This window comes from Elgaria multicarinata, chromosome 6 (assembly GCF_023053635.1).
Source record: "Elgaria multicarinata webbii isolate HBS135686 ecotype San Diego chromosome 6, rElgMul1.1.pri, whole genome shotgun sequence".
NCBI classification, from domain to species: domain Eukaryota; kingdom Metazoa; phylum Chordata; class Lepidosauria; order Squamata; family Anguidae; genus Elgaria; species Elgaria multicarinata.
The window spans coordinates 33,657,848-33,675,123 of NC_086176.1; the positions used below are offsets into that span (position 1 = coordinate 33,657,848).

General features: G+C 38.7%; 1 protein-coding gene across 5 annotated transcripts in view; it reads left to right on the forward strand.

Moving 5' to 3' along the window:
* Positions 1-17,276, forward strand: part of ELAVL2 (ELAV like RNA binding protein 2) — a 136,318-nt gene that overhangs the window by 98,224 nt on the left and 20,818 nt on the right. For all 5 annotated transcript variants that reach the window (XM_063129210.1, XM_063129213.1, XM_063129209.1 and 2 more), the window contains one exon: positions 3,677-3,780. In XM_063129210.1, the coding sequence (XP_062985280.1) occupies positions 3,677-3,780 (104 nt within the window). The remainder of the gene's footprint in view (positions 1-3,676; positions 3,781-17,276) is intronic.

Genomic DNA, 17,276 nt, shown 5'->3' on the forward strand with positions numbered 1-17,276 from the left:
AACAGCTGTATGAACAGGGTTGATAAATGTTTGAATGAACTTTCTGAACTGGTGGGATTTGTGTTTGATATGAAGATATTTGGCATAGGGCAAACTTCTTCTTTGAAAATATAATCCCAGTATGAGCAAACTGCCAGTATGGTCCTATTCTTGACCTGATTTGGTGATATGGTAAACAAATGTCTTCAGTTCACACAAATATTGATTCGCTGCTAACGTATCAGTCCCTTATGGTTCTTTTGTGGGCTGATAATACCGTATTTCTTCGATTCTAAGACACACTTTTTCCCCCATATAAACATCTCTAAAAACAGGGTGCGTCTTAGAATCGCAGGTGTGTCTTAGGGTTTTTTTTTCCTGTTGGTGGTACTGAAATCAGTGTGCGTCTTACAATCGATCGCGTCTTACAATCGAAGAAATATGGTAAGCCTCCTTGGATTTACAGTGAAGCATGCCATACAGACTATATTGTCCTGTGGATGCTGCTAGTATCTTCTTCAGTCAGGTGTGAATTCTGTTTACAAATAGCTACTGTTATCTCTGCATTACGGCCCTTTCTTACGCCTCAGCAACTGCTAGCTATGCATTTTTACTGGATTGTGGTCCTTGCCACTGTTTTCTGTGTCTCATGGCATCTCATATCATTCCCATTTGTAGGACCATCTTTTTTTACTTCAAAACACATTTTAATTCTATACCACCTTCACTATCTCATTTATTCCTCTACCACCTTCTTGTGAACAATTTCCAGAGTGATAACTGTGTTAGACGGTTGTAGCAAAAACGGAAGTTCATCTGGCACATTTAAAGACTGTTTTAATTGTTTTTACTGTTTTATGTATTGTTTTAACTTGGTTCATGGTTTAATTTGTTTTTAGCTGTGTATATTTGTTGTTTTATACTGTATGCTTTTATCTGTATGCCGCCCTGAGATCTTAATGATATAGGGAGGGATACAAATGTTTTAAATAAAAAAAAATATAGACTGACCAATTTATTATGGTATTAGCTTTCATAGACTACAGCCATTTCATCAGATGTATGAAGTATTATTCTTGGTTGGTATAGAAAAAAATAATAACCCAGAGAGTGATGAAATTGCAAATCTGTGATGATTCTGAGTAAAGCTCAAATATATACAAGATGACCACAGTGATATTCATAGGAGTAGTAATTGATAATATAATTGCTTTGCTACGTGGTGTATTCAGAGAATAACGTTATCTCAATTTATGCCGAAAGGAATAGAAACAAGCTTTTTAAAGAGTTCTAATTTGAAACCCTTGTGCTGAAAAACGTAAAAAAGCAAAGATGGCCATGGTTGTCCATGACAAAAAGAAATCCAAAATTGATAGTTGGGTAATACTGTCATGGCTGGCTGGGGAATGCTGGGAGTTGTAGGACTTCTTTCTGTCTACACATGCATAGGCTTGCACTCTAATTGAATCAGTCACTGCTTGATGCTACAGGTTTGAGTTTAGGGCTACAGATCTGGGACAAAGAAGCAATGGTTGATCCCCATTTCTTGAAAACATAAAATCCAGCTGTAACAGGCCTGGGAGTTATCCCACTGGTTTCTGATTGTTGGTGTTTCTGAAGTCTGATGTTTGTCGTTTTATTTATTTGTTTATTTTGCATATAGAATAAATGACCTGTTCATCGTCTTCTCCAGGAACTGACTCTTTTTAACAATTTATGATTCTCTCATGTAGTTCCATCTGTTGCTTTATATTACCTTATACATATCATGTCTATGTATTAGTTTCACTGCTGTATCTAAACCTTCAACTTTCTCTGTGAAATGCTATCTACATCAGTGCCTCTATTTGCAAAAGACATAGTGTGGGCAAAGAAATTGAATCTCAATCCAGACAAAACAGGTGCTCCTGGTCAGTTGGAAGGTTGATCTGAGAATACTGTTCAACCTGTCTTGGGTGCAATTGCACTCCCCTTGAAGACTAGGGTACACAATTTGGATGTAGAGCCAGTATGGTGTAGTGGCTAGAGTGTCGGACTGGGAGTCAGGAGATCTGGGTTCTAGTCTCCATTCAGCCATGGAAACCCAGTGGGTGACTTTGGGCCAGTCACAGACTCTCAGCCCAACCCACCTCACAGGGTTTTTGTTGTGAGGATAAAGTGGAGAGGAGTAGGATTATGTACGGCGCCTTGGGTTCCTTGGAGGAAAAAAGGTGGGATATAAATGCAATAATAATAAATAATAATAATGTACACCTGGGTTTAGCCCTCTACCCGGAAGCCCAGATTAACTGTGCCTGTTCCTGGGAATGTCATATCTGGCCATGGTGACACATACTTTGGTTACATCTTGTTTGGACTACTGTAACACGCTCTAGGCAGACCAGCTTTTTAGAGTGTTCAGAAACTTTTGGTGATTCAGAATGCTACAGCCAGAATATTGACTAAGGCTGGCAATAGGGAACATGTGACTCCCATGATCCCATCTGAAAGACCACATTCTCCCAGTACGGCCCACTCAAGTCTGGATATATTTTTAGATCCTCAAAGATATTTTAGGTCCTTTTTTCTGTTCCTCCAGCATCTGAGGCACATTTAGCAAGAATGTGGTGTTGGGACTTGGTGGCTTCTCCCAAATTCTAAAATTCCTTGCTCAGCCTTGCTTTGATGACCTTGTGCTGACAGGCAAAGTCATCTTGTTTAGACCAGCCTTTGGCCCCTGAGTTGATTTGTACTATAATTGTTCTTACTGGTTGTTTTTGTTATTTTTGTAGATGTTTTATCTGCTTTGTTTTTGTTTTTACTCTATATAATATTATATTATATTTTTAATGTACTTGTAGTACTGTTAGTTAGATGTCACCATTTGGTAGAAAGGCAAGATAGAAATTTTGCTAATACCTAATATGATGTCATGACATGTAATTGGTACTAAGCATATTTCCGAATGCTGTACATTTTTGCAGTGTCTTCTACAGTCGTATTGCTGCTTCTTTACTTCTGCAGTTGCATGCAAAGTTGCTTGTATACTGATTTTTTCCATCATCTGTGTGGGCATCTGTCAGGGATGCTTTAGGGTGGATTCCTGCATTGAGCAGGGGGTTGGACTCTATGGCCTTGTAGGCCCCTTCCAACTCCGCTATTCTATGATTCTATGAAATAAACAAAGAATTGCTGCCTTAACTTGGGGAATGGGGATGATGGTGGTAGAAGGGGAACATATAATGGTTTGGGAGCTGCACTTCGATGTGAAAGAAAACAAGGGCAAGAAATATTACCAAGGTTCTTTGAGCCATCCATGCCATCTGTACACTTGCCAGCTCTTGAGGTGAATTATTATTAACAATGACCCTGTAAAGATGAAACACTCAGCCATGGCAGTTAACCGTTTTCAGCTAAACATTCCTACCCATGGTGGCTACATAACCTGATATGTTTTCGATATGTTTTCTTTATCAAAAGAATACCTGATGAATGTTGTTAATTTGTGCTTCAGAAATTGTATGCAATGTCTTTAATATATTAAAGTCCTATGAAAAATTAGAATGCTGTTAGTATTTTCAAAGTGCATCTAATAGTCAGTTTGTATGTTTCAGTGAGTGAGCTACCTTTAAGGTCAGTGTGGTCCTCAGTGTAAAATAGTTTAACTGCCTTTTACTAATAATTAATAATTTCTATTTTCTCTTTTTTTAATCATCAGGACAGAGTTTGGGATATGGATTTGTGAACTACATTGACCCTAAGGATGCTGAAAAGGCGATCAATACTCTCAATGGATTGAGACTCCAAACCAAAACTATAAAAGTATGTCAAAAATTCAGATAAAACTTTACTGTTACGTAGAAGATACGCATGAACTAAATTGTCTTACATGTTTTCAGAGGCTCTCTGGCTTTAGATCTAGTGTTTTTTCACAAGGAATGCTCTTTTATTACCCGGGGGGTGGGGAGAACTCAATCCTTTCCCTGCTGGCACTTTCTTCCACATTTCCTTCCCCTTCCCCTCACTGCCTCTCTATGTCCAATTTATTTGATTAATTATTAAAATAATTTTTAATTGCCCTTCATCCTGACAAATTCCAGGGCGATGAACGAATGTGATCAAAAACATCATACAATAAAACAACATCATAATAAAAACCCCAAAGATCAGCAATTGCTCTACCAGATACAGCTTTTCTAATCTAAATGGTCTGTCAGGTTAGCTCCATTCAGGCAATAACTAAACATACTAAATGCAAGAGGTGAGCAGTGACAGGGCTGCGCTGAGTAGTACCCCCACTCCTGACATCAGGCATCGAGCACATTTGGCTATGTGCTCAGAGGATTCCACATGATTTGGAATCCTCATAGTGCAAGGTTTTGAATCGCATGGAGGCCGCTGCACAAAGGCCTCCCCATGGCAGGTGTTAGTTCTGTACACACAGAAGCCTGAGGGCAGAACTACATGGCATCCTTGATGTATAACACCAGAATAGGGTTGCTGTGTCTTCGTTATGTTAACATTAGATGTGTTCTGATCACCTTCCAAGGCCCAGGCACAACTGTGGGGAAGAGGCTCTGCCCCTTTCCTGCAGTTCCATACTGGGAAGGAGGATTGCTATTCCCTTATTTATTTATTGCATTTGTATACCGCCTCATAGCCGAAGCTCTCTGGGTGGTTCATATAAGATAAAAACACTTTAAAAAATATACAAAAATTAAAAACCACAAAAACATGCAAAATGCACATACATTTAAAAACCACTATAACATTCTAGCTATGGACTCAATTGCCAATTATGTCTTGGTGCTTTCTGAGTGGCTCTGAGGCCCAGCATGATGTCAAGAAGAACTTCCCGTGCTCTAGAGAAGGGTTTATGTGCTCTTTAGATTAAAGTGATGGTTTGTGGGGCCTTGCCCGTAATCAATTTTACACCAATTTGATAATCCACCTGCAACTATATAATTATATTACTATATTACCAAAAATGATAGTATGCAAAATTTATACTGTGGTTCTACTCTAGGTTTTGCACATTAAGGGGAAGACAAAATAAATAAAAAATTTAAACTAGTCAGGATATTTCATAAATATATGGTCATTTATGTAATGACCATAGAGCAAAAGTGGGGAACCTTTGCCTTCCAGATGCTGTTGGACTCCAAGTCCTATCATTCTTGCCCATTGGTCATGCTGCCTGGGCCTGATAGGAGCTGGAATTCAACAATATCTGGAGGGCTAGGGTTCCCCAGCCCAGCCATAGAGAAAACTTAGAACAGGAATATTTGAAAAAAATCTTCATAGATCTTCCCACTGTTCTATTATTAAATCGTAGATGCATTACCATTATGAAGGAGGTACCAGAAGGACATTGAAAAAAATTCTCCATTCCTTCTAATGCAAAAGTCTAATAATTGCCTATGCTGTAAACTGCCCAGTTATGGGAAACTGTTTATTGCCACACCTTGTTATACATGGTCACAAATGAATCACGCAAAAGGGTATCGAATCTTAGGCCGTTTCTACACCTGCCTTTTTTCCCAGGATCATCCTTGAGCATGCAAATGACACACGGGGATCCTGGGATAATCCTTAGGTGTAGAAAGGGCCGAAAAGGCTTTTCTTTTTCTTGCTTTATTTTCACTTTTTCCATGGGTATACTTTTCTTATCATGACATCTTATTTTGAAGTAAAGTTAAAAATGCAAGTAACAAGAAAGGGAAGAACACACATGCTAAAAAGGCTTCTTATGATTTAAAACATATTGTATTATATTAAAGTCCATTATCTAGCATCTCTAGCTTTTCAGTATCAGTTTCTTCAAAACAAATATACTAGTGTAATATCTTCTTCAAAAAGCTTTCCATATTTAATGCAAACGTTTGGATATAAATGTGGTTTCAGAATGGGATAAATGTTTGAATGACAACTGTCTGATACATACTGCTTTGGAAGAAAATAGCACTATCTCCTTTTAGTGAATATATTTGCAAAAACATATCGGTAGGAAGTAATCTTCGGTAGATGACAGTTTTTAATGGTGATCTTTTCCATTAACCGACGTGTCAAGAGAACAGTGAAATATGTATGCATTGTATAAAATCCCTTTAGAACATCTGAAGGAAATGAACTGTGAAGGTGAGGAAGAAGCCACCCTCACAACCTCTGTGTTTTGTTCTTTCCATATTAAAGAACATTGATCCTAGTGAGTGGCAAAAGGAGATCCTATTTGGAGGTTTAATTAAAATGAGTGAATTTTATTGATGCTATCAATCAGCAGAGATTGAGGGAAAGGGCTTGGTGCCAAACCATTTAGTGCTCTTGACAGGGTAATTAAATACCTCAGGACTGTAGTCTCAAGATAAAGTGAAGTGCTTCTGCAGATGTGAGGCAGAATAACAATTTGTATTGGAACAAAAGAAAGGTGTTTTTCCTTTCTGTGTATGAGGGGTGGGGGTTAAAATTGTAATCAGAATTGTTTTGTTCGTTATATTATCGGTTGTGTGTGTTGATGCTGTTTAAATCTGTAAACCACTATGATACCTTGTGTGAGGAGCAGTGTGGAATCATTTTAAATGAGTGAAACTCCTTTACCAGACTTCTTAATTGCAGAATAACTTCTCTTCCCCATATTTAACATTGTTCATGTTAAATTCGCTCAGGGTGGAGACTTTTTGTTCTCTGCCGCCCCCGCCCCTCCCCACCGCTCCCATGGGGAGCATAATTTTGGAGGGAAATGGGTTTAACACACACCCCTCCCAGAGCGTTGTGGTCCTGATCCAAATTGGCAGCGTGTGCATTTCCAGGCAGCTAAATAAAACTGTTACAAGTAGCTACATAATGTTTAGTTTGGCCCATTGTTTATGTTAAATTCACTCATGCGTGCCGTTTTTGGCAAAGCCGATACATAGCTAGTCATCCTGAGCAAAGTAAAGCAACATGACAGTCTGATCATCAGAAATATGTACTTTCTCTTGGAAACCTTTGTTAGGGTCCCACATAAAATTTTCTGTACACATATCTCTCAAACAAGGACAGGTAACGTTACAGTATTCTCACACTGAGGCCAAATAAGAAGACCAACAGCTCCTGTGATAACGACATTAGAACAAGTAGAAGTAGGATTGTGAAATATTCCTAGGCACTAACTTGTCCTATAATTAATTTTTGACCTAACTGTAAGGAAATATTCCTAGGCACTAACTATAATTACGTTTTTATCCTGGGATCTGGACATTTGAAAACTGTACAGGCCTGCTTTCTAAAAGTTTGATGTGATGTTAGTTTTCCCTTGCATCTTTTATGGTTTGATCCAAAGGAACCTTTCCACTCGTGGAACATGGAAATGTTGTTTTACACTCCACTCACGTTACAGGGGGGAAATGAACCTACTTCCAGAGATGATGATGCCCTTTCAAAAGCATGAGAACTGATATAAAATTTACAGCACTCCACAAACTCTTCCACTGGCACTTGCACAAGCTGAGGAGTAGTGCTTGAGCACATATTGGCTTGGCTACAAAATGAACAGTGACCCCAATTACTTTATAGACAAAGCAAGCAGCTTCTTCTTTTTTTACTCTAGAGTAAATGCAGGAGTCTTGATCATTGAGGGTAGGAGGGTCTTTGGCCATTCCCCTTCACACACTGCGGTCCCAATCAATCTAAATCGGGGTGGAGAGGATGGCTGTGAAATAGTTAAGTATGAAAGCAAGTGGATCACTATTTGGCAGCATATATTGCAGATTCAGGGGAGGAAGATTGGGGACCACAGTGTATGTGTATGCGGGGGAAGGGTTTAAGCCCTCTTACCCCAGTGCTAGTGTCCTGATATGGATTGGGACCCTTGTGCTTACTCTAGAGTAAAAATGAAGTAGCTACTTTCTACGTCTTTAAGGTAAGATGTGTTTTGGGCCAATATTTTCTGATTCCTGCAAACAAAACCTCAGGTAGAGAGGTTATACAGTGAAATACCGGAAACTCTGATGTTCTATGCTAAACACATGTGTGATGTTGGTTTAACAGAAACTGCTTAGTTTTCAAGGATGTAAATGAAATCCTTGTTAAAATGCTGTCTCTCACTTCAGTTTTGAATTTTCTTCGTGTATCTGAGCAGGTTGGCAATTTTCTAGAATAACACAGCCCTGGTGGATTGTTGGATATCTATAACTAGGTATTTTTAGATAGTATAAGTGCAATAAAAAGACCTTCAGTTTTTGTCTCAAAAGTATGGGCTGACCATAGTGAGAAGTTCCTTTCAAAGGGGGTTATTTGTCTTTGAGTTCACTACCTGCACATTCATTGTCTCCACAAAGCCCATGCAGGGTAATTGTGTTGGGTGTCAATGAAACTGAGACTGTTAGGATGAAATAGCAAGCCTTTTGTGTGCCTAAATCTGCCATCTAGTTGCCTGATGTGTGGCATGTGCAACAGGAGGGTGCGTCCATGTGGGGGCAGGGCACCATAATCCATAAAGATACGATTCTTCTTTTCTGTTCATTTGGCCACAAAGGTGTAAGAGAGGAGCCCTTGATTACTCACTGGCTGAGTTCACACACCACAACAACCCATGCTCAAGGTTGAATGTGGGTTATCACTGAACCATGGGTTGTTGCGTTGTGTGAACCCAACCGCACTAACAAACCATTGCTTGTTAATCAGGAACAACTCACAGTTCACAACCCAACAATAAACCATGGATTCTCTTTGTGAGTTGTTTGTGGTTAACAAACCATGTTAACCTGGCTGGGTTCACAGAACAACCCACAGTTCAACAACAACTCACGGTTCAATGTCAATCCACAGTCAACCTTGAGTGCGGGTTGTCATGTTGTGTGAACCCAGTGTCACTGACCAGTTTACAAGATACTTTGTAGAAAAATCACTCGAATCCATTCTGGTTGTGCCATGCACAAGGGTGGATAGAATTTCATCAGATAAGAAAAAGTGTTACTTGAAAGCTGATTATAATACAGTCTTACTCAGTCTGTAGCCATAGTTTTGTTAAACCTGAATCTGTCAAACACTTGGGCGGCGTTCAGATATCAGAGGATTATTGAGAGTGAGCCCTGTGCTCTTGTACTCCTTTCCCCTTCCCCTTCCTTCTCCAGTGGTTTTCAGTTCTGGTTTTGAAGGGCTTCCCTCAAACCATTGTTTGGTTAGAATGCAACAGCAAACTGTGGGTTGTTGTCATTAAGCTGTGTGTCCAAGTGGAGGAATGAAGACATCCGTCCCTCCCAGTCTCCGACGCATGATGTGAAGGATTGGAAATTTGTTTGGATGCATCTATTAAAGCCTTCTAGAATGAAACAGGCAAAAGTGATTGTGGTAAAATGACACCAGGATGGTTCAGATGTAACACTAAACCATAGTCCAGTATTACAAGAATAAGCTTCAATGAGCCTCAGGTTCTTGTGCTCCCTCCATCCCTCTTCTGCAGCCTGGCTGCATCAAGGAGTTTTTTGAAGCTTTACTTCTGCTTTTAGATTAACCATTAACCATAGCTGCCCTGTTGTCCAAATCCCAACCAACTGTGGTTTATATTAACTGGCTAGTTTAAACAAGCCAGCTTCAAACAATATTTTATGCAGATGAATTAACTACAGATAAGATTAACAACAGTTCATCCAAAATGGAAGTTAATCCAAAATGGAAGTGGAAATTCCTCCTCCTTGCGATTGCATCCTGAGTGCCTCAGAGTTGCAGCACAACTGCAAGAAATCAACACAGCCCCGTGAAGAGTTGCCACACTTCAACAGGCATTGGAAACGATGGGGTACTCTGTCGTTGTACTGAGCCTCAAAGTTGTTTGGCAAGCAGTGGGGTCTCCCTCTTGTGTTGGGACTTTGGATGCCATCAGACAACAGTGACCTTGCTGGTTTCCCATGTCTATGTGGCTTAGTGTGACCATAGGAAGAGTTCTCTTAAAATACATATTCTCAACACAAATTCTCAACATTTGTGAACCCATAATTTCATAACTGGTTTTTTTAAACAAATGCAAATTCTGTAGTGCAAGATGCACAAGACTCTTAGAGGTTTTAGACTTTGCTCCAGGGTAGTATAAAAGCTCTAATTAGTTGCAAACATATGTTTTGTGTTTTGTTTTTGTTACAACCACCAGTTACTATGCATGTCTGTTCAGGAACTATATGAATTGTAAAGTTGTAAAGTTGATCCAGTGACTTAAATTATCCCTGTTTCTTGGTGTGTTAAATCAGAAGGGATTTAAATTGACTTCATTAGTATTGATCTACTCTGGGTTGCACCTCATTTGTCGCATGCTCTCCTGAGTCCCTTGGCTCTTTAGAAAGGAAGTGAAAACCTCCCACTTCTTTTCACCAGGCCTTTATGGAATAATATTTTAGCATGCACTGTTTTGTGTGACAAATTTTCACCGACTGTATTATTTTATTGTGATGCTTGTTTTACAATTTTATCATTTTATTTGAAATTTTATGGTTATGAGTCACTTTAGTCCAAATTGAGTTGAAAGGAATGATAGAAATACCTTAAATATGTACAATAAAATAACCCAAAAATAAATAAATCAGATCCTTTTTGCCTTTCCTTTCCTTTCACAAAGTCAGGTTGCCATGGAGTTAGTACAAGTAGCTGGAACCACAATCTCAGCCTTTTAGCCATCGAAGAGGTATATTGGCAGTACAACTAACACGACCTACCTGTTTAGTCTTGAGGAACAAGGTCCTTCTCATCTATGGCCCTTGTTGGACCATTTTTGTGTATTTTAAACATGTATTTTTCTTTTACTTCACAGTAGGTTATACTTTTCAATGCCCTGAGATTCCTCCTAGTATGCAGAAACAACTCCCTTGTTTTTGGGTGGCTTCATTTTGCTTTCAAATTGATAGGGACTTTGTTTATTATTTGAGAAAATGATTCAGTCAACAGGTTAAGTTCATAATAACTGGAACATACAAAGCAGGAACTAAAACACCCAAATATTCCATATAATTACCACAAATTCAAAATGTCAGTGATGGATCTCACCCGCCATTTGAGCCCTTCACAGGCTGCCCTAAAAGGTATTGTTCTGGACGGTCATGCATTGTAACAGTTGTTCTTCTGACCCTATTACATGTGGAGAAGATTATTCATTGCAATGCTAAGTTAGTTTAGAATTGAAAATAGGCTTCATGGTGTGGGCTTATTAATGTAAGCTTGCACATGAAAGATGAAGAATGTTCAATAGTGTGGTGTGTGTGTGTGTGTGTGTTTGTTTCCTTTCAGATGTTTAGGGCACAATTCTATGTATATTTAGAAAGGAAAAAAAGTCCTACAACTCCCACCATCCCTCCCGCAGCCACACTTGCTGGGGACTGCTGGGAATTGCAGGAATTTTTTTCTGTCTGAACATACATAGGATTGTACCTTTTGTTGCTTATACAAGGAAAACTAACTTCTTGATTCTCAAATATTATTCTATGCTGACTGAGAGGGAAATTTTGCTCTACCAGTACATTTATTTAACAAGGCAAGCTTAATATGTGAACCGCCCAGAGAGCTCCAGCTATTGGGCGGTATAGAAATGTAATAACTAATAATAAATAATAAAATAATAATAAATATTTAGCAGAGAGATGAGTCTACCTAAAATAAAATACTATTTATTGCACACACAGAAAAACTTTCTTAGCTAAATATCAATCCAAATATTAAACTGATAACTTCAAATTCTGATGTTCTTCTATTAGCCATAGAATACAAAAATATCTTCTGTACATATTATTCCTTAGTGAGTATAATTTAGTATTTTAAAAGCCCCATTGCATCCACAATGAAGGCTATCAAATTTATGTAAGTTTCACATGGCCATAGCACTTGTAGTTTGTTTTCATTAAATATGTTGCTATTGCTAATTTGAATTCTAGTTTGGATTGCTTATGAAAACCTACGTTTGCCATTAATTGTGGGGTGAAGTTCTGGGACTGTACGGCACAGATACTTTGGGTGGCAAAACATTGCAGGTTAACATCCAAACCAACTCGAGAACAGAATACATCCGAAAGCAAAAAAATAGAGAGTAGTTCATTCTCATTCTGATCTTTTATATTGTGTGGTTAAAAATTAGGCTTAGGGTTCCATACTTGTACAAACTTATTCCTAAATAATTTAGTCTTTGGCTTTTTGAAAGGGCATAAAATTAACTTTATCCTGGCTGCCATTTTGTTTTCATACCTGGGTTTTCCCCTTTTGTGCTAGGGTCTGAATAGTGAATGAAGGCAGAAGGATGGGAATTCTGGAACAGTTGTGACAGCTGTATGGGGAAAAACTGGGCATCAAAATATTGGGGTGAATGCTAGAGACTTTAGACCCACAGTTCTCCATCTTCACTGTAATATCTACAGAACTTCTATCAACTAGGTATTGTTTCTTTTAGTCCACTCAGTGAAACATTAGAACTAGCTGTCATAAGTAACAATATTCCATGCTGCAGAGTACCATGGAATATGATACCTAAAACATAAAAGCCCTATTTAAGCATTCTTTACCTGAACACGGGAAACACACAACAAGGGGGAGCATTCCAGCCTCACCTATCTCCGTCGCATTCATCACCCTCTACTTGTGGAGGACAAGTGTTTGAAGAGGAGAGCCTCTTACATTGGTAGAGGTTCTCCATGTGTGCCAGAATGCTGATTTTTTTTCACCCCTTTATACAACAGATGTGATGGAGAGGGCTGGAGCTGGAGAGTTCCCTGTCATCGCATGTTTGCCCGATTCAGATACAGAATGCCTGAATAGGATATAGGCATTTGTCTTTCACAAAATGTGCACTATTCTTTTATAGCTTAATGTGTGGGGACCGCAATATGGCAAGGCCTCAACAGAGGTGTTGTGTGTCAGTTTTCAGACAAGACGTTGTATCTCTCGTCTCTCATCTCACACTATTGCCCCGCTCGTGCTCTTCGTTCCTCTGATGCCATGTTTCTCACCTGCCCAAGGGTCTCTACTTCCCTTGCTCGGCTTCGTCCATTTTTTTCTGCTGCCCCTTACGCCTGAAACGCTCTTCCAGAACATCTGAGATCCACAAGTTCAATCGCAGCTTTTTAAAGCTCAGCTAAAAACTTTTCTTTTTCCTAAAGCTTTTAAAACCTGATGTTGTTTGGACTCTATACTGTTTGTTTTACCCTACCCTGTGCCTGTTTACCCTACCCAGTGCCTGTTTGCATTCTCTTCCCCTCCTTATTGCTTTACTATGATTTTATTAGAATGTAAGCCTATGCGGCAGGGTCTTGCTATTTACTGTTTTACTCTGTACAGCACCATGTACATTGATGGTGCTATATAAATAATAATAATAATAATAATAATAATAATAATAATAATAATAATAAATCTTAAATTATGGTTTCAAAATATGTGTCATTCTGTCAAATAAAAAACCTATAAACACTGTGTTAAATTGTGAATTCTGAACTAGTGATAGTAGTGGTGTTCATCATATTTCATTTTAAATATATTTAATTTATAAACTTTCAGCCTAGCTTTTGACATTGTATTTGTATTCCTTTGACTGATGCTGCATAACTTTGATATGATAGGAAACTTTTGTTTTGCTAGTAAGTATTCACAGTTGCAAAACAGCACTGAAAATGTGTAGATACAGAGTAAATCCAGTCTATTGTGATATAACATATGCATGCTGGTAGGGAAGACACTTTCTGCAGTTCATGTAAAACCATTATGGAATTATTATCCTGCAAATAGGATTGAAGAACATTATAACTTTGAAAGTATCGGACTAGCCTTTGAGTTTTATTAAATGTAAATCTAAGTTTCCATCGCTATTCACAAGTATATGTTTTGTACTAGCTTAGAACTGCAGGACTCTATTTGAATGTTTGGTATTTTCATTGGTAATGTATTTTCAACATATAGAATAATTTTGAAAAGAACATAATATTATAAATCTCCAGTCAATTTAGCTCAGCATTCTTTATTTCCAGCCCATTCCAGTGTTGTGGGATGAAAAAAATTCAAACTGTCCATTTCATAAGTTCATCAGTAACAATGAATGGATGCAAATTGTAATATGTTGCAAGCTTGGCAGTTTCAAAGTTGTAGAGGAATAGTTTTCCGCATATCATGTGCAGTTCCCTGGGTTGCTAAAATGTATCTGTGGCCTTAGCTTCCCCTCCTTATTGTTTTACTATGATTTTATTAGATTGTAAGCCTATGCGGCAGGGTCTTGCTATTTACTGTTTTACTCTGTACAGCACCATGTACACTGATGGTGCTATATAAATAAATAATAATAATAATAATAATAGCAGTCTAGGGGGATGGAGGGGTGAAGATCCCGTGATATTTTCATCACGAGATCTCCCCCTCAATTCACACGCAGCGTGCCGTGCCCACAATTTTTTAAAAAATTACTTTATTTATTTATTACATTTATATACCACCCCATAGCCAAAGCTCTCTGGGCAGTTTACAAAAGTTAAAGGGCCAGCAGTGCACAAACGCTCGTGCGCAAAGGTGAGTTATTTTTTTAAAAAAAAATTACTTTCCCCACTCCACCCCCGATGGGTGCAGCACAGCTCCCGGCTCCTCGCGAGGGGCAGGGACAAACCATGGCGCCCAGCCACACGTTCTCTCGGGCTCAGCCTGAGACTGCAGAAAAACCAGGCCTAAAGGGGAGGGCAAGATCCCGGGGCAAAGGAGGGATCATCCCTCCCTGATCCCGGGATCCCCTGTGCGTCATGTGGACGCACAGGGATGATCCCGGGGATCACCCCGGGATTTCGCCCCATCTAGCTATGGCATGTATGTCAGGGAAGCATATGCTGTGGTTCTTAAATTTTTAGAAATCTTCCAATAAAAGCAAAATTCTAAACAATATAATATTTACCTCTAGGACATTAGCAAATATACCAAAGCAAACTGAAAATTGTCCCATGCAAATTACTATAATTCGGGGGGAAATCCAATTCAAAATGTTTCCGAAAACGGACATCACTGCCCATTCTCTGTCTAATGGGGATCTGTAAAATTCTACATTCTGGCTTTGTGTGGCATTCTGTTTTTCAGACACCTTGAAGTCGGTTTACATAGCTGACATTAACCAAGAGCTTTGATTGATTTATCCCTGAAGGTTTAAAACAGTGATGTAATTCCTAAAAGTAAGGTTTTGATTAATAAGATTGGAAATCATTTGTACACTTTAAGGATTGTTTTGAAGCTTTCAGAACTATTAATACTGAATTTTATTGAACAGGGTTTACAGGTGTGTGTGTTTTTAAAACAAAAGCATGCATCTTCATCTTCTCCCCCTCCCCACACCTTTAAAGTGAAAAACATTGGTTGGAAAAGAAAAAGTGAAAGCTCGGGTCATCTAAGTTATTAATGTATCACACCATAGTTCAATTACAGTGTGTAATTGTCCAGGTTAGTTTAGCAAGTATGGAACAAATGTTTTCAGAATAATTACTGTTACCACCTCCAAAGTAAATTTTGTTCTGATCGTTCAGAATTCAAGGGTTGTTTCCAATTTTAGTCTAACTGAAATCCAATTAATTTCAGTGGGTCTACTCTAGGTTTAACATTGTTTACAACCTAATCTTCTACAAAGTCATTTAATTCCTTGGAATAGATTTCTTGGAGGCACCTGATGCAGCAACATTGCTAGAGCTAAGCAGGTCTGGTGCTGGTCAGTGCCCGGATATGAAATAAGTTGAGGATCCCTATATACTTGGGATATAAATGTGATAAATAGAACATGGATACAAAGTGAACTCAGTACGTAAGAACCACTGTAGTGGAACCTATATTCTGAGTCAATTATCTTGAGTGTCATTGCTTATGTAGTCAATATGGCAGCAGCCACATGCAAAAGAGGAGGTATTAGCTATCAGCATACTCAGGGGTAACTGTGAGGTTTGTAGAGTGACAAATCTTCAGGGAAAGAACCCTAAGCTGGGAGAGAACCTCCAGAATGGCCAAATGAGAATTGAGCATGCCTAGTACCCATGGAATGCTGGCTGGCTGTTCAGAGGAAAAACCTGAAAGCTAGGTGGGAGAAGGATTGAAAAGGAATGGCTGAAAAAGGTAGGCAGAAGAAGAAACAAAGATATGAAAGTGCTTGCATGCCTGCTTACTCATTCACTGTATTGCCACCTGGTACCTTAGTCACTATAAGCAGTTTACTACAAACCAAAAGCAGCCTGAGAAAAGATTCCCTATTTGAATCTCTTGCTTAGATCCAAAGATCCATGTGAGTGGGAGGCTTTTTGGGGAGGGTCATGAAAGGGCTCTGGAGGGTCTTGTTAGAGCTACTTTTCTGGAGCTGCTGATGGCTCCAGTAGCAGAGAGAAATTGGCAACTGATGCAGCACAAGCAGAAATATATACATCCAAGAGTCGATATCCTTAAAGGTGCTGGAAACTTAAAGAAGCAGTTGTTTTTTGAAAGAGGGAATTTCCTTGGTGTAGGTATAAGCGTGTTGCATAACAGTGCAAGTGAAATTTTAATGAGGTAAGGACTTCTTTTAGACAGACCTCAACAATTCCAAACTCTGTTCCTGTATTAACTTACGCAGTTCAGTGGAGATATATGAAATACTACAAGAGATAATTTACCTTGCTTTAGTTAAAATGTTTAAAAGGGAGTTTGATGTAATGTTGGCAGACAGAAACCTGAATGGGGTTTTTTAAAGTTAAAAGGCAGCTGCCTAGCTGAAGGAGCAATACTTCTACGTTAATTTTAAGCTAACTTATACACAGAAAAATATATTTTGTCATTAAGCAATTTTATATTTTCATAATTAATCATACCTGTTCTCCTGTTGTAACATAGCTATCTGGTTACACTTACTTGACTTTTAAAAAGTGCATAGATTTGTGTAAAAATAAATAAAATGAAGTTAAGTTTCCTTTCTCTGTAACAATGAACAACCTGGAAAGCTTCTTCACACAGCTCTTTGGTAGCAATTGGAAATCCTATTCTCAGATTGTGTCCAGCTGGCTGTTCTTATCCTGTGTGTAGTGGCAGGATGCACATGGCTGTCTGACGACCCATGAACTAGGACGCTACTTGCTGAATTTTCACATCAGTGCCGTATGCAGAAGCCTGGTGTGCAGAAGCCTTTATAGGTATTGGCAAGGGGAAAACTGGAGTTATCCCTAAATGTGTTTTCCTTTCACAACTTTCAACCTAAAATAGGCCCCAGTAATTCCAGGCTTTATGACCCTCAATAAGAGTGTGACAAATTGTTCTAGCAAATGAGCTTTTTCACCGTGCAAACAAGAAGTCCTACTTTGCTACCTAACATTATGGCATACACATGGAAAGAAAAA